Source organism: Equus asinus, chromosome 15, assembly GCF_041296235.1.
Source record: "Equus asinus isolate D_3611 breed Donkey chromosome 15, EquAss-T2T_v2, whole genome shotgun sequence".
In the NCBI taxonomy this organism is placed as follows: Eukaryota; Metazoa; Chordata; class Mammalia; order Perissodactyla; family Equidae; genus Equus; species Equus asinus.
The window spans coordinates 11,150,547-11,173,557 of record NC_091804.1 but is presented as its reverse complement, the minus strand read 5'-3'; the positions used below and the strand labels follow the sequence as shown (position 1 = coordinate 11,173,557).

At 40.1% G+C, this 23,011-nt stretch overlaps 1 protein-coding gene across 6 annotated transcripts in view; it reads right to left on the bottom strand.

The window, feature by feature from the left end:
• Positions 1–23,011, bottom strand: part of TASP1 (taspase 1) — a 310,101-nt gene that overhangs the window by 54,346 nt on the left and 232,744 nt on the right. Inside the window, exon 14 of one of the 6 annotated variants that reach the window (XM_070485554.1) lies at positions 10,300–23,003. The exons of the other annotated variants lie outside the window; for them this stretch is intronic. Within the exon in view, the coding sequence (XP_070341655.1) occupies positions 22,995–23,003 (9 nt within the window). The 3' untranslated portion in view covers positions 10,300–22,994. Of the gene's footprint in view, positions 1–10,299; positions 23,004–23,011 lie in introns of those variants that run through there. 6 annotated transcript variants of the gene reach the window in all.

Below are 23,011 nucleotides of genomic sequence, written 5' to 3'. Positions count from 1 at the left end.
AGGCTGGTTCTGCGACCCGGAGGGGAAGGGCCGGAGCTCCGCCCGGGCAGCAGACAAAACTCTCTGTCTGCCGTTAGCAGAGGGGCCACGCTGAGCATTCACGGCTCCGGGAGAGGCCCGGAGAGAATCCCAGAGGGCGGGGCGACCCCCAGCTGCCGTTGCCCGCCCCGTGGGGCTAGGGATTGCCAGAGATCTCGGAGAGGACCGGGGCAGGGTGAACTTTCAAAGGCCGGTTCTGCGACCCGGAGGGGAAGCGCCGGAGTTCCGCCAGGCAGCAGACAAAACTCTCTGTCTGCCATTAGCAGAGGGGCCACGCCCAGCATTCAGGGCTCCCGGCAGAGGCCCGGAGAGAATCCCAGAGGGTGGGGCGACCCCCTAGCTGCCGTTGCCCGCCCCGTGAGGCTAGGGATTGCCGGAGATCTCAGAGAGGACTGGGGCTGGAGAGAGTTCCAGAGACCCAGCTTAGTAGCCTAGGGGGAAACCCTACAGGCTCACAGCAGCCTTAGGGAAAGCCTCTGCACAGCACCAGTAGAAGGCACCCAGCCGCCAGCCACAAGGCTGGAAGACCCCAGGGCAAAAGCAGCATAGCTAGGTGTACTAACCACAGACTGTAGAAGATGCCAATAGCTCTCCTGCGACCCATAGAGGACAAGTGAGTTTTGGTGGGTGCCAACAGCAACGGAGCGACAAATATAAGTGATCCCACCCCTGGCCGCTGGAAAAGCCCATAACACCGTTGCAGACCCCAAGGAGAGAGCACATCTAGGTGGGCTGCAACAGTAGGCACCTGCAGCCTGAAGCCCCCCTGTGACGGCCCCCACGGCAGAGGAGGGAATACAAAGGGCCACTGTGGCTACGAAGAGGGGCCCAGGCCCAGTTAGCAACTACGGACAGGGTTCCTGGTTGGTGAAGTATAAACAGCTGCTCCCCCCACCGCAGCAGCTGAAACAAGTGAAAGGAGCAACTAAACTCTATCTCCATGCGGAGGCACAAATCAACAACATCAAGCAATATGAAAAAATACATTAAATCTCCAGAACAGAAAGAAAGTAACAAATACACAGAAAACAATCCCAAAGAAAATGAGATATATAACCTAAATGATGATGACTTCAAAACAGCCATCATTAAGATTCTCAATGAGTTAAGAGAGAATTCTGACCGACAACTCAACGAGTTCAGGAGCTATGTCACAAAAGAGTTTGATACGATAAAGAAGAACCAAACAGAAATATTGGAAATGAAGAACACAATAGAGGAGATTAAGAAAAATCTAGATGCTCTGAACAGTAGGGCCGATAATATGGAGGAAAGAATTAGCAATTTGGAAGATGGCAATATAGAATTGTTGCAGGCAGAGGAGGAGAGAGAAGCAAGACTTAAAAGAAATGAAGAAACTCTCCGAGAATTATCAGACACAATTAGGAGATGCAACGTAAGGATTATAGGTATACCAGAGGGAGAAGAGAAGGAGAAAGGGGCAGAAAACCTATTCAAAGAAATAATGGCTGAGAAATTCCCAAATCTGGTGAGGGAGATGGATCTTCAGGTGACAGAAGCCAATAGATCTCCAAACTTTATCAATGCAAGAAGACCAACTCCGCGGCATATAGTAGTGAAGCTAGCAAAAGTCAACGACAAGGAGAAAATATTAAGGACAGCCAGGCAAAAGAAACTAACCTACAAAGGAACCCCCATCAGGCTATCAGCAGATTTCTCAGCAGAAACTTTACAGGCTAGAAGAGAGTGGAATGATATATTCAAAAATCTGAAGGACAGAAATCTACAGCCGAGAATTCTCTACCCAGCGAAAATATCCTTCAAATACAATGGAGAAATAAAAACTTTCCCAGATAAACAAAAATTAAGGGAGTTCATTGCCACAAAACCTCCTCTTCAGGAAATCCTCAGGAAAACCCTCATTCCTGAAAAATCCAAAAAAGGAAAGGGGCTACAAAACCAAGAGCAGAGGAGATTAGTAGAAGGACAACAACAGAGAGTAGCAGCTCTACATCAGAACAGATTAAACCATGGGACGAGAAACAAAGGAAACTGAAGAAAACCGGAAAACAAGACACAAAATGGGAGTGGTAGGCCCCCACATCTCAATAATCACTCTAAATGTAAATGGATTGAACTCCCCAATCAAAAGACACAGAGTGGCAGGATGGATCAAAGAACAAGATCCAACAATATGCTGCCTCCAGGAAACACACCTCAGCCCCAAAGACAAACACAGACTCAGAGTGAAGGGATGGAGAACAATACTCCAAGCTAATAATGAACAAAAGAAAGCAGGTGTCGCTATACTAATATCAGACAAGGTAGATTTCAAAGCAAAACAGATAAAGAAAGATAAAGAGGGACAGTATATAATGATAAAAGGGACTCTCCACCAAGAAGACATAACACTTATAAATATATACGCACCCAACACAGGAGCACCAAAATTTGTAAAGCAACTCTTAATAGAACTAAAAGAAGACATCAACAACAATACAATAATAGTAGGGGACCTCAACACACCATTAACACCAATGGACAGAACATCCAGACAGAAAATCAACAGGGAAATAATAGAATTAAATGAAAAATTAGACCAGATGGACTTAATAGATATATATAGAACACTTCATCCAAAAACAGCAGGTTACACATTCTTCTCAAGTGCACATGGAACATTCTCAAGGATTGACCATATTTTGGGAACCAAAGCAAACATCAATAAATACAAGAGAGTTGAAATAATATCAAGCATCTTTTCTGATCATAACGCTATTAAACTAGAAATCAACTACAAGAAAAAAGCAGAGAAAGGGGCAAAAATGTGGAGACTAAACAACACGCTTCTCAACAAACAATGGATCATTGAAGAAATTAAAGAAGAAATCAAATATTATCTGGAGACAAATGAAAATGAGAACACGACATACCAAATCATTTGGGATGCAGCAAAAGCAGTCCTAAGAGGGAAATTCATCGCAATACAGGCTCACCTCACTAAACAAGAAAAAGCTCACGTAAGCAACCTCAAACGACACCTAACAGAACTAGAAAAAGAAGAACAAACAAAGCCCAGAGTCAGTAGAAGGAGGGAAATAATAAAAATAAGAGCAGAAATAAACGATATTGAAACAAAAAAGACAATAGAAAGGATCAATGAAACAAAGAGTTGGTTCTTCGAAAGAATTAACAAAATTGACAAACCCCTAGCCAGACTCACCAAGAAAAGAAGAGAGAAATCGCAAATTAATAAAATCAGGAATGACAGAGGAGAAATCACAACACATACCAATGAAATACAAGAGATCATAAGAGAATACTATGAAAAACTATATGCCAACAAATTGAACAACCTGGAAGAAATGGACAAATTCCTAGACTCCTACAATCTCCCCAAACTGAATCAGGAAGAAATGGAGAATCTGAATAGACCAATCACAAGTTAGGAAATAGAAACGGTAATCAAAAACCTCCCCAAAAACAAGAGTCCAGGACCAGACGGCTTCTCTGGAGAATTCTACCAAACATTCAAAGAAGACTTAATACCTATTCTCCTCAAACTGTTCCAGAAAATTGAGAAAGATGGAGAACTCCCTAACACATTCTATGAAGCCAACATCACTCTGATCCCCAAACCTGACAAGGACAACACAAAGAAGGAGAACTACAGGCCGATATCACTGATGAACATAGATGCAAAAATCCTCAACAAAATTTTGGCAAACCGATTGCAGCAATACATCAAAAAGATTATACACCATGATCAAGTGGGATTTATACCAGGGACACAGGGATGGTTCAACATCCGCAAGTCAATCAACGTGATACACTACATCAACAAAATGAAAAACAAAAACCACATGATCATCTCAATAGATGCAGAGAAAGCATTCGACAAGATCCAACACCCATTTATGATAAAAACCCTCAGTAAAATGGGTATAGAAGGAAAGTACCTCAACATAATAAAGGCCATATATGACAGACCCACAGCCAACATCATACTCAATGGACAAAAACTGAAAGCCATCCCTCTGAGGACAGGAACAAGACAAGGGTGCCCACTTTCACCACTCCTATTCAACATAGTACTGGAGGTGCTGGCCAGAGCAATTCGGCAGGAAAAAGAAATAAAAGGAATCCAAATAGGTAACGAAGAAGTAAAACTCTCGCTGTTTGCAGATGACATGATCTTATACATAGAAAACCCCAAAGAATCCACAGAAAAACTATTAGAAATAATCAACAACTACAGCAAAGTAGCAGGGTATAAAATTAACGTGCATAAATCAGTAGCATTTCTATACACTAACAATAAACTAACAGAAAAAGAACTCAAGAACTCTATCCCATTCACAATCGCAACTAAAAGAATAAAATACCTTGGGATAAACTTAACCAAGGAAGTGAAGGATCTATACAATGAAAACTACAAGACTTTCTTGAAAGAAATAGGTGATGACATAAAGAGATGGAAAGACATTCCTTGCACATGGATTGGAAGAATAAACATAGTTAAAATGTCCATACTACCTAAAGCAATATACAGATTCAATGCTATCCCAATCAGAATCCCAAGAACATTCTTCACAGAAATTGAACAAACAATCCTAAAATTCATATGGGGGAACAAAAGACCGCGAATTGCTAAAGCAATCCTGAGCAAGAAAAACAAAGCCGGCGGAATCACAACCCCCGATTTCAAAACATACTACAAAGCTACAGTGATCAAAACAGCATGGTACTGGTACAAAAACAGGTCCACAGATCAATGGAACAGAATTGAAAGCCCAGAGATAAAACCACACATCTATGGACAGCTAATCTTCGACAAAGGAGCAGAGGGCCTACAATGGAGAAAAGAAAGTCTCTTCAACAAATGGTGCTGGGAAAACTGGACAGCCACATGCAAAAGATCGAAAATTGACCATTCTTTTTCACCACACAGCAAAATAAACTCAAAATGGATCAAAGACCTAAAGATTAGGCCTGAGACAATAAGTCTTTTGGAAGAGAATATAGGCAGTACACTCTTTGACATCAGTTTCAAAAGAATCTTTTCGGACACTGTAACTCCTCAGTTGAGGGAAACAATAGAAAGAATAAACAAATGGGACTTCATCAGACTAAAGAGCTTCTTCAAGGCAAGGGAAAACAGAATTGAAACAAAAAAACAGCTCACTAATTGGGAAAAAATATTTACAAGCCACTTATCCGACAAAGGGTTAATCTCCATAATATACAAAGAACTCACACTGCTTAACAACAAAAAAACAAACAACCCGATCAAAAAATGGGCAGAGGACATGAACAGACATTTCTCAAAAGAAGATATGAATATGGCCAATAGACACATGAAAAGATGTTCATCATCGCTAATCATCAGGGAAATGCAAATCAAAACTACACTAAGATATCACCTTACCCCCGTTAGATTGGCAAAAACATCCAAAACCAAGAACGACAAATGTTGGAGAGGTTGTGGAGAAAGAGGAACCCTCATACACTGTTGGTGGGAATGCAAACTGGTACAGCCACTATGGAAAACAGTATGGAGATTTCTCAAAAAGTTAAAAATAGAAATACCCTATGACCCAGCCATCCCATTACTGGGTATCTATCCTAAGAACCTGATATCAGATATCTCAAGAGTCCGTTGCACCCCTATGTTCATCGCAGCATTATTTACAATAGCCAAGACGTGGAACCAGCCTACATGCCCAGAAACTGATGATTGGATAAAGAAGATGTGGTATATATACACAATGGAATACTACTCAGCCAAGAAAAAAAGACAAAATTGGCCCATTCACAACAACGTGGATGGACCTCGAGGGCATTATGTTAAGCGAAATAAGTCAGTCAGAGAAAGACGAACTCTATATGACTCCACTCATAGGTGGAAATTAGTATATTGAGAAGGAGATCTGATCGGTGGTTACCAGGGAAAAGGGGGGGTGGGGGGAGGGTACGGAGGGGGAAGTGGTGTACCCACAACATGACTAACAAAAATGTACAACTGAAATCTCACAAGGTTGTAATCTATCATAACATTAATTAAAAAAAAAAAAAAGAAAGAAAAAAAAAATTAAACACAGAATTATCATATGATCCAACAATTCCTCTACTGGGTATATACCCAAAATAGGTGAAAGCAGGGACTCAAAAAGATATTTGTACACCAATGTTCATAGAAGCATTATTCACAATAGCCAGAAGATGGAAGCAATTCAACTGTCCACCAATGGGTGAATATATAAATAAAATGTGGTATATACTCAGAATGGAATATTATCCAGCTTTAAAAAGGAATGACAATCTGACACATGCTAGAACTTTGAAGACATTATGCCAAATGAAATAAGCAACACAAAAGGACAAATATTGTGATTCCACTTATGTAAGGTAGTCAAATTCAGAGGCAGAAAGTAGAATGGTGGTGCCAGTGGCGGTGGTAGGTGGGAATAAGGAATCATTGTTTAATGGGTACAGAGCTTCAGTTTGAGTTCTAGAGATGGATGGTGGTGATGGTTGCACAACAATGTGAATGTACTAAATGCCACTGAACTGTATACCCAAAAATGGTTAAGATAGTGAATTTTTTTATGTATATTTTACCACAATTAAAAAATAAAAGAATAAAGCAGAAATGACTTTCTTACTCGGTCCAGAATAGTTCTCAATTAGATGGCATTAAGAGAAGGGGTTAGCTAGGAATAAATCCGTGATGTAGACCCCCATAGGAGAAATATTAACACCACTGGGTTTTGTTCGCAAGTAGGCTAGAATTTTCCCATTCAGGTTAGTTAAAATATCTGTACCTAAAAGAGAAGTTCACAGGAAAATCCATCCTCATGTTTCGCAGATATTCAGGGAAATCCAATGGGACCTCCTGGCAGGCCTGGTAGTTCAGGTAACAGAGGCAATGGAGAACAAATTAATTTTTAAAAATCAAAGAGTGACCATATGTCCAAGCTGATGGCCTGCAACTTGACCAGGCGGGGTGTTGGTCTTAAAGCAACTGATTTCCTGCTGACCATGGAAAAGACCCAGAACTAGAAGAAAGACATTCCTGTTCCATGGACCCGGGGGCTTGACAGCAATCCCCTAACTTACAAAACACAGACAGCCAATCCAAAGTTATCTCTAACACACCCACCACCACCAAGTTTACGACAGAAGAACATCTAAATAAATTGAATTAAACCACAAAGTGTCAAGGAGAGTTAAGAAGGAAAAGAAAAAAGGATTGGAAAAGATGATGATGGCCTTGAGATATTTGTTAACAGTACATGGGAAAAATACATCAAAAATACATTTGAGATTTCTACAAATTGAGCTGCTTGCATTAAGACAGAAATGCTCAACTAGACAAACCAGTTGTTAAGATTAACTTCTCAGGATTACCCCTTCCCTAAATAATCACCTAGTCTAAAGGCAGATTTTGCAATTACAAAATACATTGGCGTGATCTTGGTGTTGAGAGGAATAAACTGGTTAACCATCCAAATGTGAATACTTCACCAGTTTCATCTATCAACATGATCTTCTGACTCATGAGAAAATAAGTGACTGTGGTCTGAAAAAGATCAAGCCAAAATGTATTTGAAGCTTTCTGTGGAGATTTCAATGGAGCATCAAATCATATTATAAACAGTGGGAGCTGTTTAAGAGAATGTTTTATACGAGCGTTTATCTCTAAAAGTTCTTTTAGAGAAGTGGGTTTAAGTTCCTCTTGAGGCTAAAAATAGACCACTTTCTACAATAAACTTGTATGTCAGTATTTAAAAGTGCAATAAAGTATTTTATATTGTCTAAGAACTGTGCAGACTCCCAGATATTCTACAAGCATAAGAACTTAACAAGGCATCTTTAAAACCATTTAAATAGCAATGTACATTTATCGGAATTTAGAACTAATGAGAAATAACACATGAAAATGACAGATGAAAAAGCATCAGACTGATCCATTTTGGGTTATCTCCCTCCACTCGCTGCTCCACGCCCCACTCATCACGCCTCTCTAACCATGGTTTCATGTCTCCAATACCCTGTTCTGGTTCTTTCTTAAGGAAAGACATCCTTGACTGGATCCCCTACTCAGTCTAGAAGCTCTGCTTCTAGCTCCTATAGCACCATCAGAGCATTTCTTGTCCTGTGATGGTTTCAGGTTGTTTTGAGTTTTTAGGTCTCTATAACTGAAAGTCAACTGGAAGCAGGAGCTTGTCTTACGCACACCTTTGTATTCCCTGCACCTGTCAAAGGCTTGACACAGAAGGTACACTGTGGAAATGCTGAGTGGATAAGTGACTAAAATATACACTCCAAGGCTATGTTTCTTTTCTTTCTTTCCTTTTTTTTTGCTGAAGAAGATTCGCCCTGATCTAACATCTGCTGCCAATCTTTCTCTATTTGTATGTGAGCCACCACCACAGCATGGCCACTGACAGACGAGTGGTGTAGGTCCGAACTTGAGCAGCCAAAGCAGAGCGCGCTACTTAACCACCAGGTCACCAGGGCTGGGCCTCCAAGGCTATGTTTCTGAACACACAAGGAATCTTGTGTTCAGTTTGGTTAAAAAGTCAATCAAACTAGTTGTCATAGTAAAGATTCTTTTTAAATAGATGTTTTTTAAAGTATAGAGCAACTAAATTTTTCCACTTTCCAAGTGATTATGTTGTTAGAATGGAGGTGGAGCTTTAGATTTTTCAGATGCTAACAGCTCCACACCAATGGAACCCCAATGGCTGCCTTGTTATAATTCTCTGCTTTCTTGCTAACTCCCTGAGCAGCATACAGAGATCCTTGAGTTTAACACTCCTCGAAGAACAATAAATTTGTAAATGAAACTGACTATTCAAAGTCAATATTCTTAGGGCTATATCTCTTTATAAAACCAAATACATTGTATAATAACATATTTAGCCTGAAAATTTTAAAATGAGAAAGTTGAAGTAAGAATAAAATAATACAGAAATTATATAATTGCTTGATGTCTTAATCACAATCTAAGTAGTAGCTGAGACTTCCTATCATTCATACTCATGTCTTTAAATCTTTTAAGACCACCTTAGTGACTGCTCTTTTGTGGTTTCTAGGAAAACTACAAGCACACGATTTAATTTTAAAAGTCTCAAAGCCTTTACTTAGTGGTTATATTTTAATCCATCTTTCTACTCTCAGGAGAGTTTCTTGAGATCTGCCACAAGAGTTAAGAGAAGATTCTCTTAAACAAGTTATTATCCGCCTTTAGTGGGGTCAGGAAAACAAAATCTAGACAGACACAGTCCAAAAAAAGCTTTTGGAAATATTTTATTCCTTGGTTTCATAATTCTGAGGGTTTGGTTTTCTGTTTTTAAAAAAACAGAGAGAGCCTGAAGCAAGATACTACAGTCAAAGCAATACAGGCACTTACAAATAGAACAAACAACATTGGGAAAACGCTTCACCATGGAGAGACTTAAGAAATAGTATTTCAAAACACAGCAGAGGTGTTTTTATCAACTAGTGGCTTAAAAAGTGCATAATACAACAAATTATGTCCAAATTCTAAAGTTAATTTACAGAGGCAATTTATCATAATGGCTATGTGCATGGGTTACAGAATCAGAGCACCTCGGGCTGTGGGCCATTTCCTCTTCTTCCTAGATGCATTCCTGGACTGCATTTCCCAGCCTCCTTGGTAGCTAGGTGTGGCTATGTGACTGAAATCAGGCCTACAGACTAAAGTGATATGTGCCACTACCAGGCCTGGCAGAAAATCTTCTGCACCATTCTCCATGCTCTTTCTCTGATGACCCTGAGGCCTATGTGATGTAAGAGCCTGGAACCCTGAATCATAACTCGGAAGAAAGCCTTCAGCTAATCAGAAACCCCAGTTTGGATTTTATGTGAATGAGGAACACATTTCTTATTTTGTTTGAGTAACTCTACAGTTTGGGGTTTGCTTGTTACAGCAGCTGGTGTTATCTTAACCGACAATCGTTCGATTCAGGCCCCTGCAATTACTAGCTATGTAACCTCTGCTGGTTACTTAACTTCTCATGTACTCATCTCTAAAATGGGTAAAATAGTAGCATTTATTAACAGGTTGATAAGCACTACACAAGATATTGCATGCAATGAAAGCACATGCCAATAAATATTAGATTATTATTATTCAAACAAACACACAGCCATAGAACAAAACATTATGCACCACAATCTCTATTGCAAACTACTGGATATCCCAGAATTGGGAAATTCTATCTGAAAAGTTTGATAGTCTGTAAAAACAGAATGAAATATATATATATATTTGTTTTTAATTTTTGCTCTTTGTAGGTCTTACATTTTAAAGATTTTATTTTTTCCTTTTTCTCCCCAAAGCCCCCCGGTAAATAGTTGTGTGTTCTTCGTTGTGGGTTCCTCTAGTTGTGGTATGTGGGACGCTGCCTCAGCGTGGTCTGACGAGCAGTGCCATGTCCGCGCCCAGGATTCGAACCGATGAAACACTGGGCCGCCTGCAGCGGAGCGCGCGAACTTAACCACTCGGCCACGGGGCCAGCCCCCAGAATGAAATATTTTAATGAAAAATTAGCTGCATGCTAAAAGGCAAGGTTGAAGAAAAAGGACATTTTTAGGCCAGTATTTTTGATGCTGCTGTTTTGCTGCTACGGATAAAATAATTAACAATTGCTGAATATTTACTTTGCTAAGGGTTTTGTTTGTATAAGCTTGCTGTATCACTAATCTTCAAAGGCTCAAAAACAAACATAGTTGGGTGCTACAGAGAAAATCACAGTAGTAGAATACTGGCAAATTCTCTTCTAAGAACATGTAACATTGTTGAGAAGACAAGTACTGCCACATGAAATGATTAGAAAACTATTAACAAAAAACACAGGACCACGCACTCTAAGGGGAGAATGCTCCAGTGCATGTTTTCCAATACCACCAAGCACTTAACTCAATTCTTTGGACACTGACACTCAGGTGTCCTACAACTGAACTCAATTCTGACACTATTTCCCTAGAGACTGCATCAGATTGCACGAGTTAAGGGCTCAGTCTCAGAAGATTGAACTCCCCCTCCCCCACTCCAGATGCCAATCTCAAGATCAGGTTGTCAGCCTGTGCATCTGACCCACTGGCTATAAATCCGAGGTTCCCACCATCCCCTCCTTGGGTTTGATTAATTTGCTAGAGTGGCTCAGAGAACTCAGGAAAACAGTTTACTGACTAGATAACTGCTTTATTACAAAAGGATGTAACTCAGGACCAGCCAAAAGGAAGAGAGGCACTGGACAAGGTATGTGGGGAGGGGCAGAGAACTTTCATGCCCTCTCTCCCCAGCACGCCACTCTCCCAGCACCTCCACATGTGCACTAACTTGGAAGCTCTTCAAACTGTAGTTCAGGGATTTTTTGGAGGCTTCATTACACAGGCATAATTGATTAAATCATTGGCCATTGGTGACTGAACTTGATCTCCAGTCCCTTTCCACTCCCTGGAGGTAAAGGAGTATGTGGCTGAAAGTTCAAACTCTCTAGTCACATGGTTGGTTCCCCTGGCAACCAGTCCACATCCTTATGTAACCTAGGGGCTTTCCAAAGGTCACCTCATTAACATCAACTCAGGTGTGGTTGAAGGGGGCTTGTTATGAATAACTAAACACCCATGGCTCAGGAACTGAGGACAAAGGACCAAATATTATAACAAAAGATGATTCCATTGCTCTTATCAGGAAATTGAAAGGGTTTTGGGAGCTGTGAGTCAGGAACCATAGAGGAAGACCAAATGTATATTTCTTATTATAAATCTTATTTATAAATTATAAATCACAACATCACAGATAGCCAACCACAAATGCCATAAGAAGTCAAGAGAGGGAGAGGATGATGTGGATCAAAGAGTGGAGGAAGACTCTCCAGAGGCCACAGCAGTGGAAGGCAAATAGAACTGGAGGGTAGCAGGACACAAAAATGATGTGTTAGGCCTGAGTAAGGGAGAGCTGACAAGTTTGTTTGGTTTGGGCCACACTGTGTTTTTAACTTTTAAAAAATTAACAGAAAATATTTCAAAATGGGGAAGTTGCACAAGCATCTTGATTTCTAGCTTCTCTTGAAAAATCTGGCAACCCTTGCATTCTCTCATCTGAATGACGTATAGCAGCTACCTTTCTTTTTCTGAGGAAGATTCACCCTGAGATAACAGCAGCCCAAACCAATCACAAACAGCCAACTAGGTTTTAAACTATAGCCAATCCAATAATTTCCTTTCTTTGCTTCTGCATTTTCCTTACTTAAGTCTTTCCCCTGGCTCCTCTTGGCAGAGTGCACTTCTGTTTGGCACTGCCCAACTCAAATGGATTTTTGCTCAAATAAACTCTTAAAATTTTGAATATGCCTCAGTTTATCTTTAAACACAGGGTTCAGAATAAAAAACCTCCAAAAGCAGCCAATCGCTTTTTCCTCCCATCATTTTTTGTGATGTTAAGAAAGCAGTTTTGTTAGAAGATGGTAAGAGATTAAAGAGGGAGCATGGTTTGGGGAAAAATAGGGGTAGAAAGAAAAGGTATGGCATCTTACTTCTTCATTCATACCAGCCAAAGGCCAATTCTATGTTTAAAAAAGTGACAGCATAAGAGAGACAGCAATAAAAGAATTGTCAGAGCTACTTTTAAACTGCTGATGTAAGAGAAACTCTGAATCTGACGGGACTGATGTGCTGGCTCTGCTCTGGATGACTAATCTGTAGGCTCATCTGTTTCAAGTCAAATGTACTACATGTAGGATGAGTTAGATCCTTTTTGATTGACACAAAATAAGTACTGCTGTCAATTAATATAATAAAGTTTGCTCAACATCAATTTGACCACTTAGCAGAAAGTTCTCTTCTCAGAGATAATTGGGTATTAGGATAGTGTATTAGTCTGCTAGGGCTTCCAAACAAAATACCTCAGGCTAGGTGGCTTAAACAACATAAATCTATTTTGTCATAGTTATGGAGGTTGGAAGCCCAAGATCAGGGTATCAGTAGGCTTGGTTTCTTCTGTGGCCTCTTTCCTTGGCTTACAGTGGGCTTTTCTCTTTGTGTGCCCCTCCCTGGTGTCTCTTCCTCTTCTAACGACCTTAGTCCAATTGGATAAAGGCCCCACCCTTATGACCTCATTTAATGGTAATCACCTCTTTAAAGGTCCTAGCTCCAAAAGGAGTCTCCAAATACAGTCACATTGGTGGTTAGGGCTTCAAGATACGAATTTGGGGAGGGTGGACACAATTCAGTCCACAATACATACAGGTCTTAAAGTGATACAGAGTAAACTCCAACAATGCTCCCCCCATATGTTCTGGTCTCCACAAGTTCTCTGAGCTGAAATCCTCCTGATTTCCCCTTCGCTGTTCCTCTCCCTTTCCACTTGCCTCCTCCCTGCCCAGAAAGCTCTTCCATCCAACGTCCCTGCGGCTCACTTGCTCACTTCTACCAAAAATCCAAAATCCACCTTCCAGGAAGATTTACACCGGCCAGGCTACCTGAATTTCACCACCACCACCCACTCTGGCTCAGTGTTTCAGAGATCCTTACCACCATCTAACCACCAATCTATTTTGCTCTTTTATCTTATTCATTGCTTATCTCTCCCCCTGAGACAAAAGTTCCATGAGGGCAGAGGTTTATCTGTTTATTCATTGCTTTTCCTTCAGTACCTAAAAGACAGCCTGGCACATGGTAGGGGCTCAGTATATTTGCTAATAAAGGATTTTTTTAAAAATGAGAATAGGGTAATGAAAGAAAACAAACTGCAAATTAGTCATTTTATATTTTTTAATTTTATATTTTACAGTTTTTGATTATAGTTTGTAAGTTTGTTACAAATTTTTGAGGAGATTTGTATAAATTAAACAATCAAAATGATATTGAAGTCCTGGACCTTAAAACTCCGAAAATAAAGCCTACATATTTTGCAAGACTGACATAGTATGATCTGACATTATCAGCTCATTCATCTTACACAAGAATTGCACACATATTACCCTCTTTCACAGAGAGATCACCAGAGACATCAGCAACCTGGCTAGAGGTCAAGTGGGCTCTGTGTGCCTTGTGTGTCCATTGTGTTATGCTGCATTAATGACATTCTGACAAATTCAGCACTAGGAGGAACATGGAAAACACTAGGGTAACACTGTTTACACGGGCATTTCCCTTCTGCAAAGCAGGACTCCAGCCTAGTGAGACATGAGTGCCTCCAGCTCAATTTTACATTATCGTGAGCATCTGAAGAGACAGGTATTCTTCCCTACCATTTTCCCTTCTGTTAACTCTGCCTTATTTTTCAAATTGCTGAGTCATAGGTATTGTTTTTTCCATCTGCTAACAGTGTCACATGAATTTTCTTAACATAATATGGACTAAGGTGTATCTTTTGTAGAATGAAGATCCATTAGCTGCAGGCTGAGCTTGTCTTCTGTATTTATCGATGTGCTACTGGGAGCATGTACCTTTGGTACGGTGAGATGGCACTGTTGGCTGAACACATCTTAGGTCCTTACAAGGGGAATTCTTACCTCTGCTTTCTTTTACTGGCACAAACGTGATAGACCTTAAATGACCAATTCCAGAGAGAAGAGCTGAGGAAGCGTCTGTTGGTTTTTATTGCTTTGCTTCTATTATGGGCTTTTTTTTTTCTCAATGAGTTGAGTCAGGAGACACCTCCTGCCACCTCATCCTTTTCCCAGAAGTTCCCTGCCCATTGCTTTCAAGAGCTGTCTTTCAAGGAGACACAGCTTGTGAATAAGTATATTCTGAGCATTCTTTGTGTGCAGCAGTAAACCTTGGAATGTAGTTTACTGCTCTAAAAATAGAGTTTGGTCTTCAGACTTCATCCCGAAAGCAGATGTACTTAACTAGTTGACAGTTTCACGTGAACCTGCTTAATACAGTCCAGAGTAACATGTATATTTTATAGAATAAAAATCCATTTAACTACAGGTCAACAGATCTGGGTGCTCACTTCCTAAGCCTATGTGATGTGGGGAAAGTCAGTGGAAGTCTCAGAGCTATCAAACGAGGACTTAGGGTTAGACGGTCTAGGGAGTAGCCTCTCAAAACATTTAACCTTCTCTGAGGCTGACTTAATTTAGCTTTTGTGTACATTGTTAATGAATCCAAAAACAAGTATTTTACTTCCATTCCATCACTCTCTTAAACTAAAAGTAATATGTCAGAGCAATCTGAAGATATAATTCCTAAGTTCAACCTAACAAATCAGAAATATCAGCAGGATGAAGAATTAATGCCATACATTATTCATTTTATTGTATGTCAACCCCACCTTGTTTTCCACATTTAAAACAAGTATGCCATAAAAGAGCCATTGGCAAATGTGGACAAAACACCAAGACAGCATTATAGGAAACTTCGTCAGTACTGAAACAAGGCTATATAAAGGGAAAGGCTCTATTGTTCTCACATAGAAATATCATGTCCAAGGAGCCTAAAAATAAGATTAAAATGCTGTCTGATGAGAACAGCATGTTGTTCCAGTCTCATGGCAAATGTCTTTACTTCTTTTACCATGCAGAAGACACCACACTTCACAGGCAACATCAGACAAGACTGTTCTCCTATTTTTAGCTTAAAAGCCCCATGAAGGCATCCACATAAACATGGTAAACCCCACGGTACCTATTACGTGACCACTTACATGGAGAATTGTCATGAATATTCCATTTTGCTAAAGGTGATAAAAGCTCTCCACTGTTCAGCAAATATTTATTCTGCATTTATTATGAGGGAACAGAAGAATGAAACACACATGGATCTTGCTCTGAAGGCAATTGTCTTTGTAGGCTATGGAAACTAGTTCTTTGTGAAATCTTAATAAAAATACATCCTTATATTTGCATAATGCTTTAGTTTCCATAATGCTTTTGCATTGGCAAGATCTCTTCAAAATACTCTGTCAGTAGAAAGATGTATACTGACAAATAAAAATGGCAAGCAATAGGATATATTGGAGTACACGAGGAAGCCATTTGGTATAAACCTAATTCGGCCTGACTTTGTTTTTTCCAAAAGGGCCTGACTGTGGCCGTTGAACATGCATTGTATATACATTTCCTATGGCAAGAACAAAGGCCCTTGAGATAAAGGTGCAACTTTCCTCCCCCTCCCAACGTTGGCATTTCCTTAAAGATTAAGCATCTTTCCTTAGGCTAGGAACTGATTGAGGCGCTCACCTGTGACCAGGAGACGGAGACAAGAGACCGGCCACCCTGCTGTGTTCACCAAGACAGCAGACCTACCTGCTATTTCCATCAATCACTGTGCCGACAGAGCGGTCTCGTGACTATTGTAAAAGGGACATTTCAATCCTATGAGAAACATCCTCTCTGGGGGTATATAACCACTCTCTGCACCCCACTTCTTCGGTGCCCTTTCTTCCTTTGGGAAGAAAGGCCCCGGGCCATGGTCCTCACATTTCAGCTCAGAATAAACTCACCCAAATTTTCATTTATAGATTGGTTATGGATTATTTTCGTCGATAATACTATACCTATTTTTCAGATGAAAAAAAGTAAGACTCAGAATGGTTATGTGGTTTCCTTAGGGTCACAGAGGAAGTGGAAAAACTGAGACTTGAATGAAAGCCTTTGGACTCCAAATTTAGGGCTCTCCTTACTCCCACAAAGCCTTACCACGAAGGATTCTAAATCTAGCTCTGTTAAGAGACACACGTTTTACTGCAGGAGGCTTATGACTAAATAGTAATTCAGGGTGAAATAGGGCTTGCTCAGAAAAGTTATTGCCACAAATTTTACCAACAAATTTCAGGATGATTCTGGGATTCAGAGGACTGGGTTTGAGCCTTAACTCTGCTGCCGATGGATTTGATAGTCTCTGGACTGGGAAGTCACTAGCTCTCTAGGCTTCAGCATCTTTGTAGGTAAAAATGAAAAATGTGACAATTACATTCAGGGTTCTTTCTGATTTTAACAGTCTTTGCATTAGAAAGGCCCTCTAAATGTTGTTTAAATATTTTTCAAAAAACCCAGTCAAAGTTTTCCTAGAATTCAGGTTATAGGTCTTTTTAATAGCCCTTCTAAGAACTAATTAAAATCCCAATTGGTCCTAGGACTTTTTATCACCTTCTCCTTAGACCCAGCCCAACATTCAGTGATGTTCCCAGAGGGTGATTTTAGGACCACCTCCAAGATCCACTACATCAGCATCTGAGGGTGGGGCCCAGGAGGGTGGATTTTCACCCCACCCCCACCTCCACGCCTAGGATTTGCACCTCCATCTCTGCAGGAACAAAGCCTGTTCCTAAGCTACCTCTTAGATAATTAGGTAGGCAGGCAGGGAGAAAGCTCAGTAGGAATGTTATGCAGACTATATGGAAATACACATCTGATACCATAATGTTAACGGTGTGCAATGACATTGCAGAGACCTTTTATTTTTTTACTTTATTTTATTCTTTTTAAGATTTTATTTTTCCTTTTTCTCCCCAAAGCCCCCCGGTACATAACTGTATATTTTTAGTTGTGGGTCCTAGTTGTGGCATGTAGGATGTCGCCTCAGCATGGCTTGATGAGCGGTGCCATGTCTGCACCCAGAATCCGAATCAGTGAAACCCTGGGCCGCCAAAGCGGAACACGCAAACTTAACCACTGGCCCCGGGGCCGGCCCCCAGAGACTTTTTATACTCTTTACTCTGACTTTTAAAATTTTCTTTACTCTTCTTTTTCAAATATTCTAAGAGGAACATGTACTATTTTTATATTACAAATTAATTTCAAACAAGAATAAATCCATATGTCATTCCATGTATCCCATACAATCACAATTGTGTAAAAAAAAATTCAAAGTTGCAAAACCAGAAGGAAACATACCAAAATTTCAACAGTAGTTAATGTAGGGTAGCTCACTATATTTCAAGGATTCCTTCAGGACCAGGGTTTAATTTTTTTCTTCCTGTCATTTTCCTGTATTTTCTTAATTATGTAACAAAGCGATTTAGTGAGTGTTTAATATAGCAATAAAATTTATTAAGAAGTTAATCTATGTCCTTTTCTTACTATTCTAGACTCAATTTGGAATGCATGACTGTGTCCCCACTCCACTCCTAGCGTTGCCAAAAAAGAATGAACAAAGTAACTGTAATGTCCACAGAAGGCCCAGCAACAGCATCTCATCGAATTGATCATACTCTTCTCCTTGAAACACCTTCTTTCTTCGGTTTTCAGGACACCACATTCCCCTGGTTCTCCTCAACCTCTATGGCCACAACTTGTCAGTCTCCTTTGCGGGTTCTTCCTCATGTCCCCTCTTATACACATGGGAGTTCCCCAGGACTCAGGCCTCTTTTTTTCTGCCCGTGTTCATTTCCTTGGTGATCTCAACCGATCTTGTAGTTTTAAAAAAGCATTTATATGTTGAAATTCCCAAATATACAGCTCCAGCTTAGGCCTCTCCAGACAACTAAGTGCTTAGAAGCTTGGGCTCTGGAGTTCAGATTATCTAGTCTGGCTCTTAGCTCCACCTCTCTGTAGCTGTGTGACCTTATATAAGTAACCTAACATCTCAGATATTTCTTCTCTGAGGGGCTAATGGTGGCAGAAGGTGCTGAACTAAGGGGAGAGGATCTAGCTGAGCCCTGCAGGCTGAGGTGCAGTTGCCCCCACTCGCTGCACAGAGGCTGGGGGTTTACTCTCAGTTCTATAAGGAGTGGCTCTGGGCCACCATTTCCTTGGTAAAGACAGTCCACTAACCTCTTCTTAGAGATCCTGGTAGGGAAGTCTCAACATCCTGATGATTTGTATTAGGTGAAAAGCCAAAATGTCAGTTACAATCTTCTGGCAGGTAAGCTGCCAGATAGCATGAATTCTACTACAGCTTGAAAAGAGCATCTTGTATTTAAAAAGAAATTAAAGTCTAATGCTTAAACTATCATAAAGAGTCAAACCAATATTTGTGTAATGGACTATTTCCTGAGAATTTCAGTTATTCTGTCAATGAGGAATTTGGGAGGAGTAAAAAAAAAACCACCAACAAACTCTGTGAAGAAAATTCTCCTTGTCAAAACCATCTGTTTCCTGACTTCTTATTGATATGACCCATGCAACACCAAAGACCTGTTAAGGCCTTGAGATCTAGATAGCAGCTGACTCCTGCTGGGTTCCGGGAGACACTCTGAAACAAAGCAGCCTGGTCAAATGTCAGAGAAATGCTGCAACCTTATAGCTTGGCCCCAGCCCACTCTGAGAGCTAGATAGGCACATGAGCACGTTAAAGTTTCAGACATCCTTCAGTAAAGAAACCTGCACAACTCTTTAAGCCAGCTCATCCCAAGTGTCAGCAAATGTCATCCTTTAATTCCAGCTGAACTCAGAACTACCACAAAAGGTGTGCAAAACTTCCCTTTCATTTTACTCTAATGCTGAGACCTCAGTTTCCTTTGCTGGTCCTTCTTCACCTCCACAGCCACTAAATGTTGAGGTACCCCAGGACTCAATAGTTGGACCACTTTTCCTCTGCTTATTTTATAGAAAAACATCTGTGAGGTGTTTTGGACATAAAGTGAAGCATCCGGTTGCAGTGGAGAAACAGAAAAGAATAATAACTCTGTAGACCTACCTCTTCCTTCAGTTACCACTCCGTTTCCTTACTTCCATTTACAGCAAAGTTCTTTAAAACACCTGTCTATACCTGTTACCTCAAATTCTTTCCTTCCATTCTCTCTTTAAACCCTCTACAATCAAGCTTTTGCTTTGACCACTCCACTGAAACTGCTCTTATCAAGGTAAGCAACAAGTTACAATGCTAAATCCAATGATCTGTTCTCAGAGCTAACTTCATGGGAGCAGACTACAGCATCTGATGAAGTTGATCACTGTCTTCTCCTTGAAATACTTTCTCTCTTGGTTTCCAAGACAGCACATTCACCTGGTTCTCCACCAAACTCTATGACCATTTCTCAGTCTCCTTTGCTGGTTCCTCCCCATCTGCCCAATTTATAAACACAGGAGTTCCTCAGGACTCTTTTCTCCTGTCTGTTTTCACTCTCTTGGTGCTCTCATCTGGTCTTTAGTTTTAAAAAGCATTTAAATGCTGAAATTCCCAAATATACATCTCCAGTTTAGTCCTTTCTCCAGATGCATATATCCAACCACGTACTAGGTATCTCCATTTGATGCCTAACAGGCATCTCAAAATTAACACATCCCAAACTGAGCTCTTTCTACTTCCCCTCAAGCCCTCTTCCTCCCCTCACCTTCTTCCTCACCCCAGTAAATAGCGACTCCACTTTTGCAACTGTTCAGGCCAAAACTTTAGGAGTCATTATTGTCTTCTCTATTCCCTTCATACTTTCATCCAATCCCTCAGCAAATCTTGTTGGTTGTATCTTAAAATACACACAGAAGCCAACTGCTTCTCACCACCTTACAGCTAACACTCTAGTCCAAGTCATTATCATCCCTCACATGAATGACAACAAACTTTCACTCTGTCTTCCTTTCAGCGGCTGGAGTTGCCTCTTTAAATCTAAGCCATATCATGTCACTCCTCTGTTCACCACCCTCCAAAGGCTCCCAACTCAGAGGAAAAGCCCAAATCCTGACAGTAACCAATAAAAACCTACATGATCTGGTCCCCTATTGCTTACCCTGACCCACTAAGACTGGTCTTCTCATTGTGCCTCCAACAAACAAGGAGTGCCTACCTGAGGGCCTTTGCACTTGCTGTTCTCTATGCCTGGAATGCTCTTGCCTTGCTCCCATAAATCTTTCCAGACTTTACTCAAATGTCACCTTCTCAGTGAGACCTACCTAACATTAGAACCCTCATTAGAACTTCCTGAAACCCTTTGCAGCTTCACATTTCTTTTTAGCACTTATCACAAACATAGTATATGCGTTACTTATCTTGCTGATTATTTCCCCACCAGCATGTAAGCCCACGACTACAAGGATTCTTGGCTTCTTTGTTCACTATTATGTTCCCAGGAAAGTACCTCAACACAATAGGCACTCAATAGTATTTGTTTAATAAATAATTCATTTAAAAGAATGAGCTGCTGTGTTCTATTGAAATTCTACTCCTAGGTAAACTGAGTTTTCTAAATAGCTAAAATCTTAAAGCCAAAGAACTAAGGTTTCTTTCCCAGTCAGTCATTATTGCCACTGTAATAAATCCCTGACTAGTGCTAATAAGGGTTAAATGAGTTAAGAAGAAGTGCATTTTTGTCATCTTTGATGGTGAAAATCTTATAAATTCTATCTATTTCTTTTTTGCCCCAAATATGGCCTACTGAACAAAAACATAAATTGCTAGATTCAGGAACTTGTCACAACTAAGAGGTCATCACCTTAAGACCAGGTCTTCCTGTCTGACCAAATGGCTTTGGAAGTTTGTAGGAATTTGGGATGAAAGTATGTTTTATTCAGGGGCTTTTGGGGCTTATTACTGTCTATTAAGACCTTGTTTTGCCAAGATCTTCCATTTTTGTCATAAAAATACACATCATAAACATTTTTAATAGAGCAGCATAGTTGGCAGGTTCTAACTGTTCAAAATTTTACCATAATATCCACAAGCGCTATCAATGGAAGAAATCAGGGGATTATTGGGTTTTTCATCTGTTACTGGAGGCACATTTAAAATAACTAATTTTCTATTTCAAGTGAAGAAAAACTGTTTCTAAATACTTTGAGCATCTCTTAATAGCAAAGTGTTAATACAATCTTCATCCTAAATGAAGTTTCTTTTTACTCCTTCAACACTGCAGTGGACAGTGTGGTCCAAACATGTACAGTACAGTGATGACAGCTCAGGAGCATAAAAGTCAATCATCACCACCTATCACTTATTGCATCCGGAAGTATTTGAAAGGAATGTAAATAGAGAGAGTAGCTCAACTGTATCCAAATGTCTCAATTAGTTATCACTAAAATGTTTTCACCAATTTACAGCAGTGCTTTACTTACAAGACATAAAAGTCATACATTGTGAGTATCATAAAAGAATTTTAATCCTTAGGATTAGACAGACTGGACACTCCAAGATGAAGGCTTTAAAAAAGAAAGAAACTATATTATTTAATGAGTGGTACTGGAATAAAAATGTATTCTAGCAGATAGACTTTGTTTAGGGTTCAGAATCTACAACATGGGTCAGTCTCAAATGCCTGTGAGTGAAGCAGGTCAGGTATAGGACTGTCACAGAGGAGTGCCCAGGGCCCAACAAACAGGGTGGCTACCGCTTGATTCCAACCAATCGCTGTCACATAGAAGGTAGGTCCCAGTGTTGCCAAATCTTTTGCTGTTATAGGAGAAAACAAATCAGGAGGAAAAAAACTGTATTTTTATGTAATACTTAAAATGTTTAAATCTCATATAAAATTTTAATGCAAAACTTGTATTTCATGTAAATTAAAAAATTTTTATGTAAAAATTTTCTATTTTTTTAAAAAGCTGATCTGCTGATGAATCCAGCTTTTGATCTCAGCTCTGGAGGTTACTGGGGAGGAAGGACAGTGGGAATAAAATGTTGTGTCCAAACAAGCATCTGGACTCAAAGCTCTACCCTAAACCTCAACATGGAGTCACTCATTAAAGATGTATCTACGGAATGCCTACTTGTGTTAGGCACTGTGTGGCCATTGGCAACTCCACATATACCGCATGCCTGGTAGATTCAGCTCCTGTCACTCACCTGTTTAACAAAATAATGTAACAGAAGTTCTTACAACATAAAATCAATGGGTGATCCTGAATATTTACAATAATAGAAACCAATACTTTGTTTCAAGTTAGGAAGTTAACATGAAGAATGACATGACCAAGATTGTGGCCTTGTTTGTTTTAGTATTAAAAAAACAAGAAAAAATTCGTGTCATCATATGTCCACTGCTTTCTAACCAAAAGAAAGAAAACACCATTCACTCACTGTGGGTAATAAGGTCAATCATTCTGAAGGATGCTTGTCTCAGTTCCACACCATGGTTATGTGTCCTGTGGGC